General features: G+C 38.3%; 1 protein-coding gene across 2 annotated transcripts in view; it reads left to right on the plus strand.

Annotated features, from left to right (window-relative positions):
• PAX5 (paired box 5) overlaps positions 1-8965 on the plus strand; it is a 266941-nt gene extending 257976 nt beyond the window's left edge. For both annotated transcript variants that reach the window (XM_083353752.1, XM_083353753.1), the window contains exon 10: positions 8258-8965. In XM_083353752.1, coding sequence (XP_083209878.1) covers positions 8258-8334 — 77 coding nt within the window. In that variant the 3' untranslated portion in view covers positions 8335-8965. The remainder of the gene's footprint in view (positions 1-8257) is intronic.
• The last annotated feature ends 11032 nt before the right edge of the window (positions 8966-19997 follow it).

Below are 19997 nucleotides of genomic sequence, written 5' to 3' on the forward strand. Positions count from 1 at the left end.
CTTGCCAAGAAAACTTGTCCGGGCAGTTGCCAGGAATCAATAACTAAAACAAAGGTCTGTGTGCATGCACAGAAAAACAGTTGGGAGTTACATATATGGATCATTAATTGCTAAATTTGACCTCCCCACCCTGCATGTAGAGTAGGATTCTTTGCAGTTTTGGAATTCAGGAGCAATTCTTTCATGGCCATATTCACCTCACCTTAGTAGTTAATAGAAGATTGCCATGTATTCTATAAACTTAATAATATCATCTAGCAAATGCTCATTCTTTAAAGCAATCTTGCTTTTTTTCCCTTGTAGTTTTGGTGATACACCCATTTGAAATAGTAGTTAGACAGTGGCAGCAGCAGCACTAACACCCAATACAATGCAGCAGGTAATCTGAGGATTTTTCCTACATGCATCTAATTATATCTTTTTTCTCCCTTGTCCTCATGGACATTGCCTTTTTCTTATTTCTAGACATGAATGGGATAGGTTTAAGTCATCCTTAACTATACAGGTACTAAGGTAGTGTTTTCTGTGTTATTGAAACACTCTTCAAGAACAGCCTCGAGTTGTGCAAAGGCTGTTGTTTGCAGGAACACCAAATTCCATTGCACTATTGTTGTTGTTTTTTTGCCCCTTCATGGATTACTGCCTTGTCATGGCGAAGGGGCTTGCGTAATTCAATGAAGCTATGAGCTATGCCGTGCAGGGCCACCCAAGACAGAAAGGTCATAGCAGAGAGTTCTGACAAAACGTGATCCACTGGAGAAGGAAATGGCAACCCACTCCAATATCTTTGCCATGAAAACCCTATGGACAGTACCAAAAGGCAATACGATATGACGTTGGAAGATGAGCCCCTCAGGTCAGAAGGCATCCAATATGCTACTGGGGAAGAGCAGAGGGCCAGTACTAGTAGTGCCAGAAAGAATGAAGTGACTGGGCCAAAGCTGAAAGAACGCTCAGCTGTGGATATGTCTGGTGGTGAAAGGAAAGTCCGATGCTGTAAAGATTTTTTCTCCATAGGAACCTGGAATGTAAGATCCATGAATCAAGGAAAGCTGGACGTGGTCAAACAAGAGATGACAAGACTGAACATCGACATCTTAGGTATCAGTGAACTAAAATGGACAGGAATGGGTGAATTTAATTCAGATGACCATCAGGTATACTACTGCAGGCAAGAATCCCTCAGAAGAAATGGAGTAGCCTTCATAGTCAATAAAAGAGTAGGAAAAGCAATACTGGGGTACAATCCTCAAAATGACAGAATGATCTCAGTTCCAATCCAAGGCAAACCATTTGTTCTGTACCAGCCTGCTACTGGCCCTGCAGAAAAGGCAACCCCTTTACAAACGGCAAGAGGCTGGAATTACGTCTGCCAAATTTATTACTACAAAAACAAACAAGACACGAACCAAGATACAGGAGCTTTGAAACACTATCCGAGCGGTTGCTTTCAGCAAACCAGCCCTTCCCACACATTCCCCTTATAAAGAGTTCAGGGCGTGGCCTCTCTCTGCCTCCTTCCGAGAAGCCCCACAGCCTTCCTCTGTTTACTCCTACTTGACTGTCTCCTGCATTGGGCGTCCTTGAACAGGGCCAGCTGCGGGTCATCTTCATCCACACTGTCAGGCTCACACAGCTGGGTCTCCATGGTGACCAAGTGGGAGGGGCCTGCCTGAGGGCTATCATCAGCAAGATCTTCAACCCCCTCAGCAAGGTCTTCAACACCCCCCTCCTCCTCTGAGTCGTCCGACCCAACTGCCGAACCCACAGGCTGACCCTGAATCACAACACCATTCAATATCACAGTAGTCCAAGTCTATGCCCCAGCCACCGGTGCTGAAGAGGATGAAATTGACCGGTTCTATGAAGCCCTACAAGCACCTTATAGAACTAACACCAAAAAATGATGTCCTTATCATCATGGGGGATTGGAATGCTAAAGTAGGAAGCCAAAAGATAACTGGAATAACAGGCAAGTTTGGCCTTGGAGTACAAAATGAAGCAGGGCACAGGCTGATAGAATTTTGTCAAGAGAATACGATGGTCATAGCAAACACTCTTTTCCAGCAACCCAAGAGACGGCTCTACATATGGACATCACCAGACGGTCAACACAGAAATCAGATTAACTATATGCTCTGTAGCCAAAGATGGAGAAGCTCTATACAGTCAGTAAAAACAAGACCAGGAGCTGACTGTGGCTCAGACCATGACCTTCTCATTGCAAAGTTTAGGCTTAAACCAAAGAAAGTAGGGAAAAGCACTAGGCCAGTCAGGTATGAATTAAATCATATCCCTGTTGAATATACAGTAGAGGTGACAAATAGATTTAAGGAATTAGATCTGATAGACAGAGTGCCTGAAGAACTATGGACAGAGGTTCACAACATTGTACAACAGGTAGCAACCAAAACCATCCCAAAGAAAAAGAAATGCAAGAAAGCAAAATGGTTGTCTGAGGAAGCTTTGCAAATAGCTGAGGAAAGGAGGGAAGCGAAAGGCAAGGGAGAAAAAGAAAGATACGCCCAATTGAATGCAGAATTCCAGAGAATAGCTAGAAGAGATAAGAATGCCTTCTTAAATGAACAGTGCAAAGAAATAGAAGAAAACAATAGAATAGGGAGGACCTTAGATCTTTTCAAGAAAATTGGAGAGATGAAGGGAACGTTTCATGCAAAAATGGGCATGATAAAGGACCAAAATGGCAGGGACCTAACAGAGGCAGAAGAGATTAAGAAGAGGTGGCAAAATTACACAGAAGAACTATACAAGAATGAGCTTAACATCTGTGATAATCACAGTGAGGTGGTCACTGACCTCGAGCCAGACATTCTAGAATGTGAAGTGAAGTGGGCCTTAGAAAAGCTGAGCAACAACAAAGCTAGTGGAGGTGACAGTATTCCAGCTGAGCTATTCAAAATCTTAAAAGATGATGCAGTAAAAGTGCTACATTCAATTTGCCAGCAAATTTGGAAAACTCAACAGTGGCCCCACGATTGGAAAAGATCAATTTACATTCCAATTCCAAAGAAAGGCAGTGCCAAAGAATGTTCAAACTATCGCACCATTGCACTCATTTCTCATGCTAGTAAAGTTATGCTTAAAATCCTACAAGCTAGACTCCAGCAGTATGTGGATTGAAAACTACCAGAAGTACAGGCAGGATTTCGAAGAGGCAGAGGAACTAGAGATCAAATTGCCAACATATGCTGGATCATGGAGAAAGCTAGAGAGTTCCAGAAAAACATCTACTTCTGCTTCATTGACTAAGCTAAAGCCTTTGATTGTGTGGATCATAACAAACTGTGGCAAGTTCTTAAAGAGATGGGCATACCAGACCATCTTATTTGTCTCTTGAGAAACCTATATGTGGGCCAAGAAGCAACAGTGAGAACTGGACACGGAACCACTGATTGGTTCAAAATTGGGAAAGGAGTCCCGCAAGGCTGTATACTGTCGCCCTGCCTATTTAACTTATATGCAGAGCACATCATGAGAAAGGCAGGACTAGATGAATCAAAAGTTGGAATTAAGGTTGCCGGAAGAAATATCAACAACCTAAGATATGCAGATGATAGCACTCTAATGGCAGAAAGTGAAGAAGAACTAAAGAGCCTCTTGTTGCGGGTGAAGAAGGAGAGTGCAAAACTTGGGTTGAAACTTAACATTAAAAAAACCCAAGATCATGGCATCCGGCCCTCTCAATTCCTGGCAAATAGATGGGGAAGAAATGGAGGTAGTGACAGATTTTATTTTCCTGGGCTCCAAGATCACTGCAGATGGGGACTGTAGCCAAGCAATTAAAAGATGCTTGCTCCTCGGGAGGAAAGCCATGGCAAATCTAGACAGCACACTAAAAAGCAGAGACATCACCCTGTCAACAAAAGTGTGTATAGTCAAGGCTATGGTCTTCCCAGTTGCAATATATGGCAGTGAAAGTTGGAGTCCCTTGGACTGCAAGGCGATCAAACTGGTCAGTCCTAGAGGGCCAGATCCTGAAGCTAAAACTCAAATACTTTGGCCACCTAATGAGAAGGAAGGACTCACTGGAGAAGAGGCTAATGCTGGGAAAGATTGAGGGCAATAGAAGAAGGGGACGACAGAGAATGAGGTGGCTGGATGGAGTCACTGAAGCAGTAGGCGTGAGCTTAAATGGACTCCAGAAGATGGTAGAGGACAGGAAGGCCTGGAGGAACGTTGTCGATAGGGTCGTGATGGGTCGGACACGACTTCGCAGCTAACAACAACAATTGTTTTTTGCTGACTTAAGAATAGGTGCAGTAGGAATGGCCTGAGTCAACTCATCATATTTCTGGTAGCTTGGAACTGATGTCTTATGTCTTAATCCAACCTTGAAAGACGAATTTAAATTTTCAAATATTTTTTAAAATATGAACAAAGAAGAATTAGATGTTGCATTGATGCAACAACTGTCAGAAATAGCAAAAGCCCTTGGACATATACAGTTTCATAGTGCTTTACAGCCCTCTCTAAGTGGTTGACAGTCAATATATTGCCCTCCAACAATCTAGGTCCTCATTTTACCCACCTCGGAAGGATGGAAGGCTGAGTCAACCTTGAGCCACTTAGAATCAAACTTCTGGAGTGAGCAGTGAGTTAGCCTGTAATACTGCATTCTAACCACTGCACCACCATGGCTCATACTACACAGATTACACTTATTTCTGTGTAGAAATAAATAGAACAGAGACATACAGTATGTAAATGTTTATATTTGTGAATTTGTGTGTACATGTGTGTACAATACACACACAAACACACACGACTGCAGGATGAAGATTCTTCATTGAAGGTTATGGATCCATGATGCTTCAGTTTCACTTTAATGTTTTTTTCCCCAAATTCCCAGTCTTCCCATTCTCTTCCTAGAAGAGAATGACCGGCTCAAAGTCAACCAGTCAGGCTCTACGCGTAAGGGAGGACTAGAACTTGGTCTTCTTTCTCCTAGTCCAGCATCTTAATCACTTTACCACACTGGCTCTTTCATATATGCACATGTGCTAAGAATAAGCAACCAATTTCAATGCAATTGTTAAATGGATAAAATTAGAGTGTGCATTATTAATAAAAACTTGCAATGAATTTTTAAATTTAAGTTGCCATAGGAACGGTGTTGCTTGCCCTGCATCAACAATAGCAAGGTTATTCTACTGCTGTATGGTTCCCTACCCCAATGTTATCTTAAACCATCTTTCATAATCCCTCATTCAGCATAAGCCAATTACAAGAGCTGCAATTCAACACATATGGGAAGCGCTTGGTTAAAGCTGCTATCGTGTTGGTTGCTAAGATTACAGCTCATCTAAACAAACCTCAGAATATGAGTTAAGATCCATTTGTTACAGACTTTCTCCTTGCCCTTGTGTCAAGAAAGACATTTAAGGAAAGCCAAGCTGGCCCCTTCCCCCTTTCTCCTCCATCTTCCCAAAACACCAGCAGGCTCTCTTGAAACAGGATGTAGAAAACCTTTTTCATCAGTATTGTGCAATACTGCTAGTCTATTTTCACGTGCACATCTGTTTGAAATATTGGCCCTTACACATGTCTTGAACTTTGTGACTTCTTCATGATATCTGTCACTACTCTATTGATTTCTCCCTGTTTCTTCTCCTTTAATGCTGTCAGCAGCGTTTTCTATGACAGGAATGGTTTTGCTGTTAGGAATTTCATTACTTTTCCAGCATGGAGAAAGTGTATACAATTTTATGTGAAAACAAGGCTTTGAAAGAGTTTGAGTGTTTTTTTTAAAAAAAATGAATTTAATACACTGTGGATGATCTATCTCAGGTATGGATTATGTGTTCCCAAGAAACAATTCGTAGTTCGAAGAGATACAACCTAGTTAGGGCTGCTATAAGACAAATAGATGTTATATTTGAATTTTATCTCATAGTAAAATCTCATAGTATGTGGAAAGAGGAATGGAAGGGTTCTGCTAAAACCTTCCCAGATACTGTTTTCATAAACAGAAACATCTTAAATCTTATTTCCTGGCTCCTAAATTCTCTCCTGCTGTGTTTCATCAATTAGATTTTTATAGCTAGTTTTTGTGCTGGATGCCTATTGGAACTTTTTAGCAAAATGCTCAGAAATTTTAGCCTTGGATTTTCTTTTCTAGCAAGGTAGCCATTTTGACCCATGCAAAATACCCATACTGGAGGAGTGGATCATGAAGAAGGTAGAATTTGCAGAAATGGCCAAGTTGGCTTGTTTGAATAGGGAAGGAGCAAAAAATATTTTTTATTTAAAAACAAACAAACAAACCTGGGAGCTCTTTATGGACAAATATTTTTTTTGCTGAAAATTGATAAAAATGAACTAGAGATCTCTGGATTTACTGATTGAAAGGGCTGTATATGGAAGAAGGAAATCATGTAATTTGGGAGGCCAGAAATAATATTAACTATGTAGATTGTGTTAGCTAAAGCAACAATACAATTTACTTCATCCGAATAAAAGATGAGAGATTGTAAATATAACAGTGCGCTCAGATAATTTATGGTGGACTTTAGGAATTTGATACACCATAACACCATAACACTTTCAAATGGTCAGATTTTAGCATCTGACAGAACTGAAGAAGCTTCTCGGATGAGAAGCTAAACATTTTCAAGAAAAAAAAGAAAAGAAAATCCAGTTGCCTTTTGAAAAGCACCATTGGGACATCTTATCTGTCCATTACCAATATTTTCCAATTGTTCTATTCCAATGTCCGAGACCTGAGACTGAAGTTAATCAGTATTTTTTGTAGCCCCAGATCTTTCTGGATCTTAGATTCAATTCTTGAAAGTCCACAGTATTATCAGTAGACAAAGTAACAAAATTTAATGCCTTAACATCAGGCATTGCAACCTTTCCATCACCATAGAATCTATAAGGCTGTATGGCAGCAACTAGATTTGGAGAATGTGCTACAGTGATTTATCCATGGGTCTTTCCAAGCAACTATACTGGACTCCTCCAATTTTCTATTCTTGGTAAGGACCAAGCCACGCCAGTCAAGGGACTCCATTCTTTTCAAATTCCTTCAAGTTTACTTACCATTGATATGCCTCTTCCCAGTTGGTGAGCATACTTCCATGGAATGAGTTCGATGAGTAGAGTCTCCAATGGAGCAAATGGAACATGAATATTAAGGAATTGCTTGGATTTTGGAAGGCTTTGAAGATCACCATTTCTCTTCCCCTTTCATAAGTAATTTCTACAGAAAATGTAGTTAAGTTATCCATCAGATATAATCTCATAGTCAGCCTCTGGTTGCCCAAAAAACAAGGTGAGCTAGTAATCTACCTATTATTCAAAAAGAACCTATATACACCTCAATGTACATCTTACCTTACATATTGCTGTAATTTGTTTGCAAAGTCAAATAAAGTAACAACTTTTTTTAGAAAGCATCATTTTAAGGTACAAAATCAAGTATACTTTTGTTTAGACCAGTGGTTCTCAACCTGAGGTCCGCGGACTCACAGGGGTCCGTGATGTTGTCACAGAGGGTCCACGAAGGCTCGAATAAATGTTATGATTTAAATCTTGAGTTAAGACTTGAGTTAAGCCATGGCCACAAAAGGTATTTAAAGGGGGTCTGTGATGAAGAAAAGATTGAGAACCACTGATTTAGACAATAGCAAAGGAAATTAATGATTTAAAATACTGGCCTAAATTTGTCTTTTTTGTAATTAAAGTATTTCTGAAATTGAGATATCCAATCTGGATATGTAGGTAAATCAATCATTTCTAACTGTGTATGGTTTGAAGAAGGAAACATTACTGCCTCATAATTTTAGTTGCATGGGTCCAAGACTGACATGGTGGCCTAGTGGAGTAGACACTTGCCTCCTACTGAGAAGGTTGAGAGCTCAATCTTAGGTAGTAGCAGATGTTTCTCAACTAGGGCACAAAGAAAAATAAATCTGCTGGGAAGTTTTTGTTTCAGAAAGGGCATCCTACCAGTAAATGCTCAGCTCCATCCAGTTGCCCCAACTTTACCCTGAATAAGGAATACAGGGTTGTTAAAAAAATAGTTGCACGGGTTCTCTTAGTAACCTAGTATGATGCAACTAGAGAGGCCCGTCAACTGTGTAAGACTTGCTAAATTTTTTGCCCCATGTTAGGGGTCTGCATAAGACCTAGTGAAGTTTTCAGATCACCTTTCCTGTTTCTGTTGTCAAATAATTTCACTTCCTTGATAAAAATTACAAACTTCTTTACCCAATGCTATCTTTCCTTTCTCTAGGTTCTCCTTACTATTACAGTGCTGCAGCCCGTGGAGCCGCGCCCCCAGCAGCTGCTGCTGCTTATGATCGTCACTGACAAAACAAACCAAGAAGCACATTCACCACATCACGTCAGATGACACCGCTGGAATCATCTAGAGTGCAACTACTTAAATCAAGCTATATGGAACGATAAGAGAAATTGTCCAACCAACCCATGCAATGATTAGAATGTTATTCTTTCAGCTAGGTGAACAGCTTATTACTTCACTGTTTTTAATTAATGGACTTTTTTAGATATCTTAATTGAATTTCCCATTAAAAAACAGGGCAAACAAAGAATTAGTTTTGCTAACATTTGCTGCAGTTTGTGAAATGCAGTAGCCATGTGTAACATGCAGTCCTCTTGCTTTGGACTGACAAGTTGTATCTGGTTCCTCTAGCCATGTTGGGTAATAGGAACATTTCTAATGTTAAAAAGTTCCCTATGGGGTATCTCTTTAATGTGTGCATTGTAATACAACATGTAGTTCCAGCTTGGACAGCATGAATTGGGTCTTAATTCAGTGAGTAGGCATTAAAGACAAAAGAAAAACAATGTTCTACTCAAACAGCAAAGCACCAATGTAAATAACTTCTTTGTGTTACTATAGAGTGGTTTAGCATAAGTCAAATACATGGAACAAAGGATGATCTTAAAATACATTGGAAAATGTGTTTTGACAATGGTGCACTGACTCTAAAACTTCAGTAAGCTTTAAAACAACTCTAAACCAGGTTAACATTAACAGGCCATTTCTGGGGCTGATGTTCTTTCTAGAAAAACTATTCTGACAGTCAGGTGAGCATTTGGTAATGAACCTATGAGCAAATGATAGCAAGAATTATCCCCATTTTTACTGTTGAATATTATGTTTATTTCTAATCACAAACAACTATATGGTTTTTGACTTTAAGTTCATTTCAATATAAAAGAAGTAATTCCAAATGACCAAAATCTTATATACAGTGGTACCTTAGTATTCGACTGCTTCAAAACTTGTCAAATTTGGTACTTGACACATTTTGACCCAAAAATGTTATCCCGGTATTTGTTGCTTGTTTGGTACTTAATGTGCTGTGACAGGAAAATGGGGACAGCCATGGAGAATGGACAGGAAGTTGGCCATGCCAGGAAGGAAGCTACAAAAGGAAGAAGGGGATGGCCGCATAGGGTGGATGGGAAGTCAGCAGTGCTGGGAAGGTCACTGACATACAAAAAGTGACAGGCAGGAATGTCTTTTAGGCTAAAACAAAGGGTCATGTTGTAAGTCATGTGGTTTGTTTGGCACTTGTCATTTTTAATTTTTGACATGCTTCCTGGAACCAATTAATGCCGAGTACCAAAGTACCACTGTACATGGGAAAGAAACACTTATACACAATGAAGTAAAGGTATTATCTCCTATGGCAGAATTTGGGGGTTTTTTTGTCCTCTTCAAAAAAAAGTAACTTGGGTTTCTTAAATCTTTATAAAGCAGTTTTCATAAAGTTTCAAGATGAGAGGTTGAAAAAGATCAGGGTTACATCATGTCAAGGCTCTCCTGAACTTCCCCAACTGGAACCACAAAATTTCACTAAGAATTAGTGTATTGATAGTGTGGATTTTCATCCTGATATACAAAGAAAGGATTAGTATTTCTATGCTTTAACATTTTTTTCCTATGGTATATACACTCCCCTTTTTCCTATGGTATATACACTCCCCTATGTATAGAATGAAGTTTATAAATGTTAGGGGAAATTGACTTTGTTTATGTTGCCATAAAATTCTCTTCACTCCAAGAACTACTCATTTTATCCATTTTTTTGTTTTTTTAAAACTTATGACCAGTGATGATCTCGTTCAGGGGTAGGCAACCTTGGCTCTTTTATGACTCGTGGACAGTCCACGAGTCATAAAAGAGCCAAGGTTGCCTACCCCTGATCTAGTTGAACAAAAGGATATGCTTAAAAGAAGCTCACTTTTCTTATACAAAATCAGTGGAACAGAAGCTGGCCTTCCCAAATTGATATCCTGCATATGGAAAAATGCTCCTTAAGTCTTGTTTGGTTTTTATATTAAGAGATATTCAATGATGAGTGCTTTTCATAGTATTTCTCAGGTACAGGGGAAAAAAAATCTTGTGCCCTGCTTTAATTTTTTTTAGGTAAAGTTATATGCATGACAGAGAACCCAAATCTTTGTTGAAAATCTAAGAATGCTCAGATGAATAGGATACTTTAAAACGGAGTTCATATGAAATTATCTTTACACTTTGCCTGGCTATCTTGAATTCTGTTTTTTCTAAGCCAAAATGCATTTATACATCCCTTTCAAATCAGATACTTCCATCACAGGTCAGTGGATGATTCACAGAACCCCAGGGATCCTTTTGCATATTTAATTCAAAGAAATGATTCAGATCATATCAGAGAACGTCATTTAAGACTGGCTTTTCCCTAATTAGTGCCCTCAAGAAGGTCTGAACTACATATTGTTTGCTTAATATACTGGAAGGGCATCAGATTGAGAGTTTAAGATTTAAATTATAGAAATAGGAAATAGGAAATTATAGGAATATGGAGTCAATATCAATTGCAAAGTTAACCAGCATATTAACTTAAGACCATCCCTGCCCCCCAAGGTTCATAGAAGAGTTGCAAAACCAGATAAAAGGGATTTCCAGATGCCAGTTAATCAATAGATAGAGGCATCATTCCTTATTAATGAAAAATAGCTTTCGTCTGGCCAACAAATAAATTAATGAGTGTTCATCACATTAAACATATTCTCAGCTTCTGGGTGTTTTTTAATTAAAAAGAAATTGCCATCTCATGTAGAATTTTAACACATGAATACTTTAGTTGCTGTTTCTTTAGCATGAAGTTTTATAAAGATACTAAACAGAGAACTGCCTGAACCAACTAATTTAAACTGCATAACCAGCAAGGAATCATTATTAGGTTATCTGTAGAGTAAATATGTTATTTGAAACTGTAAGAAAACACTTTTCTAATCACTATTTACTGGGGCTTTCTCTGGAAGCCTGAAAATAAAGACGACTTGCACAAAATAAATTCCTGGTTAGTTGTAGCCATCATGAGGTGGTGTCATTCTCCTTTGTGTAAGTGGAATAACTCCTGTTCCACCCATAAACTATTGATTTCCTTCTAAAAAGACTGCTCTAAGCAGGTAGTCCTTGACTTACGACCACAATTGACCCCCCCAATTTATGTTGCAAAGTGAGACATTTGTTAAATGAGTTTTGCCTCATTTTACAACCTTTCCTGCCACAGTTGCTAAGTGAATCACTGCAGTTGTTAAGTTAGTAACACAGTTGTTAAATGAATGACAATTTTTTCAGTGCCATTGTAACTTTGAACAGTCACTAAATGAACTCTTGTAAGTTGAGAACTATTTGTGTGGGTATGACCTTGGGAGATAGGAAGAAGAGTCACAGCCTAAAAAACCTCCAGCCCACACAAAAAGGGGGGTTATGGGATGTATCTCAGAAAGGGTCTCCCTAGTTTTCTACAGAGTAAAAGTAAAGCAGGTGAAAAAATATTTCAGATTCTGTTACTATAGCCTTACAATACAGCTAGTGTTAAGTACTCATGGTTTATGCTTCTTGCCTGGACTAGCTCAAAGAGCTGAAAATATGTACATAAATTCTTGTGGATCCTTTCCCAGCAGATCTAAATCAGAAATATGTGGAGAGAGGGCAAAGTTGATGTTAATTGGTGGATGTATAGCAAATGTTTTAACATTAAGCTGGAGTGACCATTTTTACTAAAAGTCTATCACCTTTTCCATGAAATAAAAAGCAATATTATCTAATCCCAGTAATCCCTAATTTCTAATTATGGACAAATAGTAAAAGATTCCTGCGTCAGACACTATCCTAATGCTATCCTCTCCGATTTAATGCCAAACCAATTCAAGACACAGAGTCTCTGCAGAAAACCTCTCTGAAAACCACCCAAGAATAGCTCCCCCCCAAGTGTTTTAATTTCTGAAAAAAGAGCTTCAGACAGTCCTCTTCTGCCAGCAGGCTTCTATCACATTTGATAATATTAAATCATTGCATCCCCATTACTGTGGTACTACATAGTGTGTATGTGACTAGGAAACCTAGGAGCTAAGAAACATTAGTACATTTTGTACTTAAGCAAGCAATTTTCAATAGCATTTACAAAGAAATGATGACATCTAACAAAGCCTGGTGAATCAGGAGCAGCCACAAGCAGACTCTGCTTCACTTGCTTCACTATTGCATGCATGTGATATAAAAAGGCAGGGAACTTATCTTGTAAGTTGCAGTCTTTGTCAACTGACATGTCACTGGTGTGATTTATAGCGGCAACTTACATGGTGAGCCCTACCTTTATATTATTTGAGGGGGGGGGGGTTGGTACCACCTGAATAAGCTTTTACTCTCTTGGTCATCATACGCACAGAGTCAATTCTTGCATAAATATTCAGTAATGTGTGTCTCTATTTATGCATATATACACATTGATTATTTATGCGAGGTATGAATAGGAGAGGAGCTCATGAAGAGGGAGAAGAGAATATTGTAAAGAGAAAAAAGAACCTACATTTTCTCTGCATTTCATTCTACTTTATAATTCCTGAAAGTTCCATAAGTGGGGAAAGGACCTATTCTTATGTTAATCTGTCAAATGTGGACTATTGGAAGTGTTGACGTGATGTCACCATTTTTCTGTCCCACACATTTCATAAGCTGCATTTAGGTAGCATCATTCTTTTATGGTGATTCATATGCAACCAGTTAGTCACATCAAATGATGACAAGAGATCCATCACTATATTTAAGGCTACTTGGCCATTCACTTATCTGAGAATCCCCAAAATACAGTAGAGCAGCAACTATATGCATTTAGTGAAACAGGTGATAGAACATCAAGCAAGAATGAATCTGACTTTTGGGATTCAGGATTCTTCTTTTTTTTGAAAGAGAAAAAGAAAAAAATTAGGACTTTGATGTTATCGATGTATACTGATAAAATGACAGAGAAAGCATATCCATCTGATAATTAGTGCATATACTCATTGTCTAGACAGTAAGTAAGGGTGTTGCAACTCCCCCATCAAGTTTACTATTTTGTTAACCCAAAAAAACTGGGGCTAGTATAAAATAACTCTCTTACAGGGATAAACTGGAGAAAGGAGTTGTGTCAATTTGTGGGGATAAGAAAGTAAGAAACAGAGAAACAAATTTACTGAATTACTTCAGATGTGCTGGCTAGTGGGAGGAAAGAAAATTCACTTGATGCTCTTTTTTTTCTTTAAGAAAGAGAATGTCCTCCTAGTAATCATTTCCTCCCTCAACAGGAGATGGAATCTTTACTTAATACAAGTTTTACTACTGCTTTTGTTCTAGCACAGGGGTCTTCAGACTTGGCCCTTTTATGACGTGGACTTCAGCTGCCAGAATTCCTCAGCCACAAGTCATAAAAGGGCCAAGTTTGAAGACCCCTGTGCTAGCAGAACTAGAGAGCCCACCAATTATCCATCCACATAGAATACCACCCTCTGCCTTTCAGTTTCCCCCACACATGGAAGGGTTGAATAGGAAGTAGGCATCTTGCCCGCTACCCAAAAACCACTACTCTTGAAAGAAGCTTCATTTTAGTCTGTAACCTTTCTCAATGGATCCAGTTCCTTGACAAGAGGTCACCCCAGATATTTTCCATGAAAGACTGAAGAGTGATATTATTTTTTTTGCTAATTATGAGTTTGAGTAAATACATTCAAATCCAATTCACACTGTATCTACACAGCCATGCTTTGCTTAGAGGTTCAGCTGAGCACCACCTGGGAGATGAGAGAAACATGGCTGCTTCCCATATGCTTATTGTTCTTGCCTAGGCAGGACATCACCATTCAGATCATGAGAAAGGCAATATCTGAACTAGCCTCTTCCACTGTTAAAAACATAGGGAACTTTTTTCATCCATGTGTTTTTAAGAGAGCCATCCTCTGCAGTAAAAACCATGACAGTCAAGGGAAAAAGAAACCAAACCACAATATTGTGTTAGATTTTTCATGACCCAAGAGCTGGTTGTTTATGTAGAAGCTCTGTATTCCTATCCTTGAAAGTACAATAGCTTAATATGTATCAATGGAAAATCCAGACAATGTGCCTATATGGGGTTTTAATACAAGTCTCACAGCTTCTGCCTTAACAATTTGGTAGTGAAAACAATTCTTAAAAAAATTTAGCCACACAATGCTCTTCCGTTGCTGCTGGGTAATAGATAATGTTGTCCCAAACATAGACTACTACTAAATACAGAACTACAGCTAATAAAAGGAAAAATATTAGTGTATAGTTCCAGTCCTCAAGCACTTACTCTGAGACTTTTTCTCTCCAGCTTTAACTGGGAAGTGCATGGTTTGATGATGACAGTAAGCATTTATATCTGTTAAATCCTGATCGGTTGCTCTCAAAAGATTTGGAGGTGTGACTCTCTTTTGATAAGCCCTAAAAAGAGTGGATGCTTATCTGAAGCATCTCCAGTTCTTTTGAGGTTTAATATTTCCAATGTTTTTCTGGACCTTAAAGCTTCTTCCAGTGGAGCAAGATTTAATTATAAGGGGAAGGATCATGTCTTTGCCATGTTTTGAGTAGCTATAACTAATTTAAGGTTAGCTGATTCCAACAACTCTCGTTTAAATAAGACTAAGATTATATATTTCCAGAATTGTTTATCCGATATAGGTCTCTTTTACAAACAGCTAACAGCATTCAAACCAATCTAATTTTAGATGATTCTTTTTTTTTTTTTACAAATTCATTGATTTTAAAATTTGGTTTACTCAAATGTTCTTGGAGAAGAAGCTCATGAATGATAATATACACTTTTTGTCTGGGCTGCAAGCAAATATGAATATAATTATGAAGATAGTAAAAGAAATCAATAGCTAATGGTTAATTGCTGCATGCTGTCAAGATTAACGAAAACAGGGCTCTTCAAACCTGGCCCTTTTATGACTTGTGGACTTTAATTCCCAGAATTCCTCAGCCAGGCATGCTGGCTGAAGAATTCTGAGAGTTGAAGTCTACAACTCATAAAAGGGCCAAGTTTGAAGACCCCTGAATTAAAAGAAAGGGGAGTTTTAACAGGATCAAAATCTACCTGAAATAATTTGACTATGAGCATGAGTTACATGACAATGCCAGCTGTAATATATGAGACTTAATACCAGAAATACCTTTATAATTACACTTAATGTGGTTATTTTTTTCTCCATGAATACTTTTGTGTATACTGCATTTCAAGTATAAAACCCAAGGCAATATAGATTATAGGGCATTTTAGGCCCCTTGTATAGTATGTGTGTGTGTGTGCATTTCTTTGGGAAAGAGTAAAAACAGAATTGCTGAATGAGTCAATGTTTTCCCAGTTACTTTGTCAAGTCTGTAACTATGCTGCCAATCTTTGGAATACTCACACTAAAGTCAGATCAATCCCCTGGATGTGGGTTTTGCACACTCACAGTTTGTACTGCTTGTATCAGGAGGCATCTGTTGTATTACCTCTCAATACGTTTTTTGCCAATCTTTAAACAATCTACGGAAAATATGCTTCCTGAGTGGGCTGCACACAACTACTAGGTGACTACGTTTTTTTGTATTTCTGCTGCCATTTAGTGGTAGTCTAAATTATTGCTACCCAGAACCAATAAACATAGGGACTTCATCTATAACTAAAACAATCTATCATAGAGGTTTAGCTGTAAGGCCCAGGATGCAAAGAGTTACCATAGATACATCTGAAGTCTCAGGCATGTTCTGAGCAGATTCTTGTTCTTTGAACATCCTATACTCAGTAACAATTTGCTTTTTAAGATTTTTTCATTTCTTTCCTTCATTTCAAAAATAGTTTACCATTCATGCATTGGGAATTGTCCTTAAAAACCAAGTCCCAAAGTGAGAAGGTGGAACTTGCTGCCTTACACTTTGGACTCGTCCAGTGTAATCCATGGTAAACATTTCTTCTGGAATTATTCCTACCAAAATACAATGCACAATTAAACCTCAGATACTTCTTTTGTTTTGCTCAGTGTCATATTGAAATCAACCTGAACTGTCACTTTCTAGTGGCCTTTGAAATACAGACTCATTGCCCTGCAAGTAGAATTAACAAGGACAGACTTCTCGCTATTAAACATATCTAGCATCAAAGAAATAAATTTTGATTGTATTCACCAAAGTCTCTGATGGCCGTTTAGAAGCTTACTTTTAAAGACCAACAAAATAGACAAAGGAAAATAAAGAAAATAACCATAAAAATACAATTGAATTGCCTTTGAAGTAGGAGACGAATCTCCGCAAGTTAAAATTGCTTCTTAAAATGTGTATGTTTTTGTATCCTTTTTTCTAGTAGGAAAAGAACTGACTTGAAAACTTGGTGTTTTTTTCTTAGTGCCGTGCGTTGCTTTTGTGTGTAATAATATTTGAATGTAATGACAGCAGTGCCAATTTGCCAAAGATGTCAAACTTTTTTGTTTGTTTAAATTTGTTTTGGGGCTTTATTTGGGGGCTTTGTTTTTTAAGAGCTGGGTGGGTATTTTAAAATGTGGGTTAAAGGGAGGGGCATTTGGGAAAGGAATTCATTTGTTTTGCTTTGATTCTGAATTTTCTTGTCAATACTGGACTTTGTGATTTTTATTCTAAGTTAAATGGTTGACTGCAAACATTTTATTTTAGATTAGTTGAAGAAACATGCAATAAGATTGGCGTAGTTTCGATATCAGTGTGTCTTCATGAGAGTGACTTGTGGACATTTTGATTTTATGTAACGTTTATGTGAGATAATTATTTGTAAATATTTACCATAATTTTATTGGTTCCAAAAATAAAAGTAATTTTTTAAGTTCAGAGGTTCTATCATTCTTTTAATTTGAGAGTATCAAGTGCATATGATTGACACAGTAGAACCAACTGCCTCCAAATGCCATCTCTGTTGAATTTAAAGCCACTTTGTGGGGAAAAAACACATCAAAATAAGACAAAGAATGGTTTTCCTGAACTCTTGATGAATCACTTTGCATATCTGCAGGGGAGGACTTTTGAAAACTCAAGGTGCTGTCCACAACTGCAAGATCAAAACTTCACCCCCCCCCCCAAATTAAGATGATGCTATGACTGTGGGGTTAAAGCCCCCTCCCCCTTAGGGAGGGGCATCAATTCCACATTTATGGCTTCTGTCTTGACTTTCAGGATTCTCCTTCCTCAGTGGATGGGGAATGGCTCTGTTGAAAAACTAGTTAATTTGAAACATTTCTCTACATTTTAGCCATCTCCTCAAAGCTTCTTGACTCCACAGACTTTGAATAAGGAACAAGTAAATTAAATAGGATCTGAAAGAGAACACTTTCTCCAATCCACTGGAAAGTGAATTTTTCAAGAAATTCCACTGGCCAAATCAGTGATTCATAAAATGAAATCAGCCTTAATATAAAGAGTATGCTCTTATATAAAATTGTAACGAGTGTTTAATTATTTATTCTTGTTGAATTATGAACTATTGGATTATTTAAAACAGAATGTCTAGAAGTAAGGGGAAAAGTGATATTACACATGACTTTTTGCCCCAAAGACTAGCATTGGCATTAGCTGTTCTGAGAGCAAAATGAAATAGAACAGCCACTCCTTGGCTAATAAATTAACTATATGGATCGTGGATCAAGCTTTATACTTATTTATAAAAAGTGCATCTGACAATACTTTGGCTGCAATTTATCCATCAAATAACATCACAGAGAAAGGAATGTATTTTTTTGGCATCGTTTTCTCTCCAATCTGATGGCCATGAAGAAAATCAAGCAGAGGTAATCCTTTGGCCTTTCAATGATGCTGTTTGCACTTCCAGCATGCATTCCAGCAGAGTGCTTTGAATTCCAAAACGTTGAATAAAATGTTAACTTAAACATGTGTAAACCAACCACAACTGAGCAGTTGTTAAAGGCAAGGCAGTTGTTAAATTAGTTGTGCCCCATTTTATGACTCTTTTTGCCACAGTTGTTAAGCGAATCTGGCTCCCTCCACTGACTGAAGCCAGTTGGGAAGGTTACAAATGGTAATCACAGGACTCTGGGACAGGGCAACTACCGTAAACGCATGCCCGTTGCCCGAATTTTGATGATGTGACCGTGGAGATGCTTGCAATGGTGATAAGCGTTAAAATCAGTCGTAAGTCTTTTGCATTCATTTTGCTATATTTAACCTATTTCCTCTCTTTATTTATTTATTTTTTAAAAATTCCTCTCTCAATTGCCTTTTACAGCTGTTGGAAGTATCATATCCGATTACAATCCCAATAATGTTCCTGCCTGAAGTGCAAAGACTATTTTCTTCTCTTTAGGTGTTAAATCTCATGTCGCTCCGTTCAGCAATGGAAGCCCTTGAAAGATGCAAATCTCTCTTTAATGAAAGTTTCTATACAAACAGGTAGTGCCTAGCCTGCTGCCTCCATGCTGTCATTCAAACTTTATGTAAATGTAGAACGGCAGAAAAGAAAGGAATGCTTGTTCTCCAGAAAATTCTATAATTAAAAGCAACATAAAAGAATGCCACCCCCCCAATTCAAGTGAAGTACTTTTTTAAATAAGTATGGCTTGAAACTGCATTTTCAAGCACTGTGGGTTAAGAGCAACATGGGCAACGCCTTACTACAGGATCTGTTTGATTGTTCTTTGTTCTAATCCACTGTAGCAGCTGGCAATGGGTAGATACTTTCTTCTTCATTTTACAGAGCTACCGAGTGAAATATTTAATTTATTATGCCTCTGGGCATGAGAGCTCTTTTCCATAATGGTAGTGATAGGAGTGGATGTCTACAAGTAGTTCTCAACATAAAATCATTTGTTTAGCAACCGTTCAAAGTGAAAACAACCCTTAAAAAAGTGACTTACAACTGGTTGTTGTGCTTATGACCATCGCAGAATTCCCATTATCAAAATTTGGGTACTCTGCAACCGGCATTTAGGTATGATGTTTGCAGCATTCTGGGGTCATGTGAACACTGTTTGCAACCTTCCCAACTTTCTTCTGATGCAAAGTCAATGGGGAAAGCCAGATTCGCTTAACAAGCATATGAATAGAATAGAATAGAATAGAATAGAATAGAATAGAATAGAATAGAATAGAATAGAATAGAATAGAATAGAATAGAATAGAATAGAATAGAGCTGGAAGGGACCTTGGAGGTCTTCTAGTCCAGCCCCCTGATCAAGCAGGAGGGCCTACTATCTCAGACAGGTGATTGTCCGGTCTCTTCTTAAAAAACTTCCAGAAATGGAGCGCCCATGATTTATGGAGGTAAGTTGTTCCACTGGTTGATTGTCCTCACTGTCAGGAAGTTTCTCCTTAATTCCAGGTTGCTTCTTTCTTTGATTGGTTTCCAACCATTGTTTGTTGTTCTGCCCTCTGGTGCTTTGGAGAATAATGTGACCCTCTCTTCTTTGTGGCAGCCCCTCAAATACTGGAATACTGCTATCATGTCTCCCCTGTTTCTTCTTTTCTTTAGACTGGCCAAACCCAAGTTCTGTAGCCATTCTTTCTACGTTTTGGCCTTTGATCATCCTAGTTGCTGTTTTCTGAATTTTTTCCAGAATCTCAACATCTTTTTTGTGATATGTTGACCAAAATTGGCTGCAGTATTCGAGGTGTGGTCTTACTAGGGCTTTATAAAGTGGTACTAGTACTT

This window comes from Vipera ursinii, assembly GCF_947247035.1.
Source record: "Vipera ursinii genome assembly, chromosome: 2".
NCBI lineage: Eukaryota > Metazoa > Chordata > Lepidosauria > Squamata > Viperidae > Vipera > Vipera ursinii.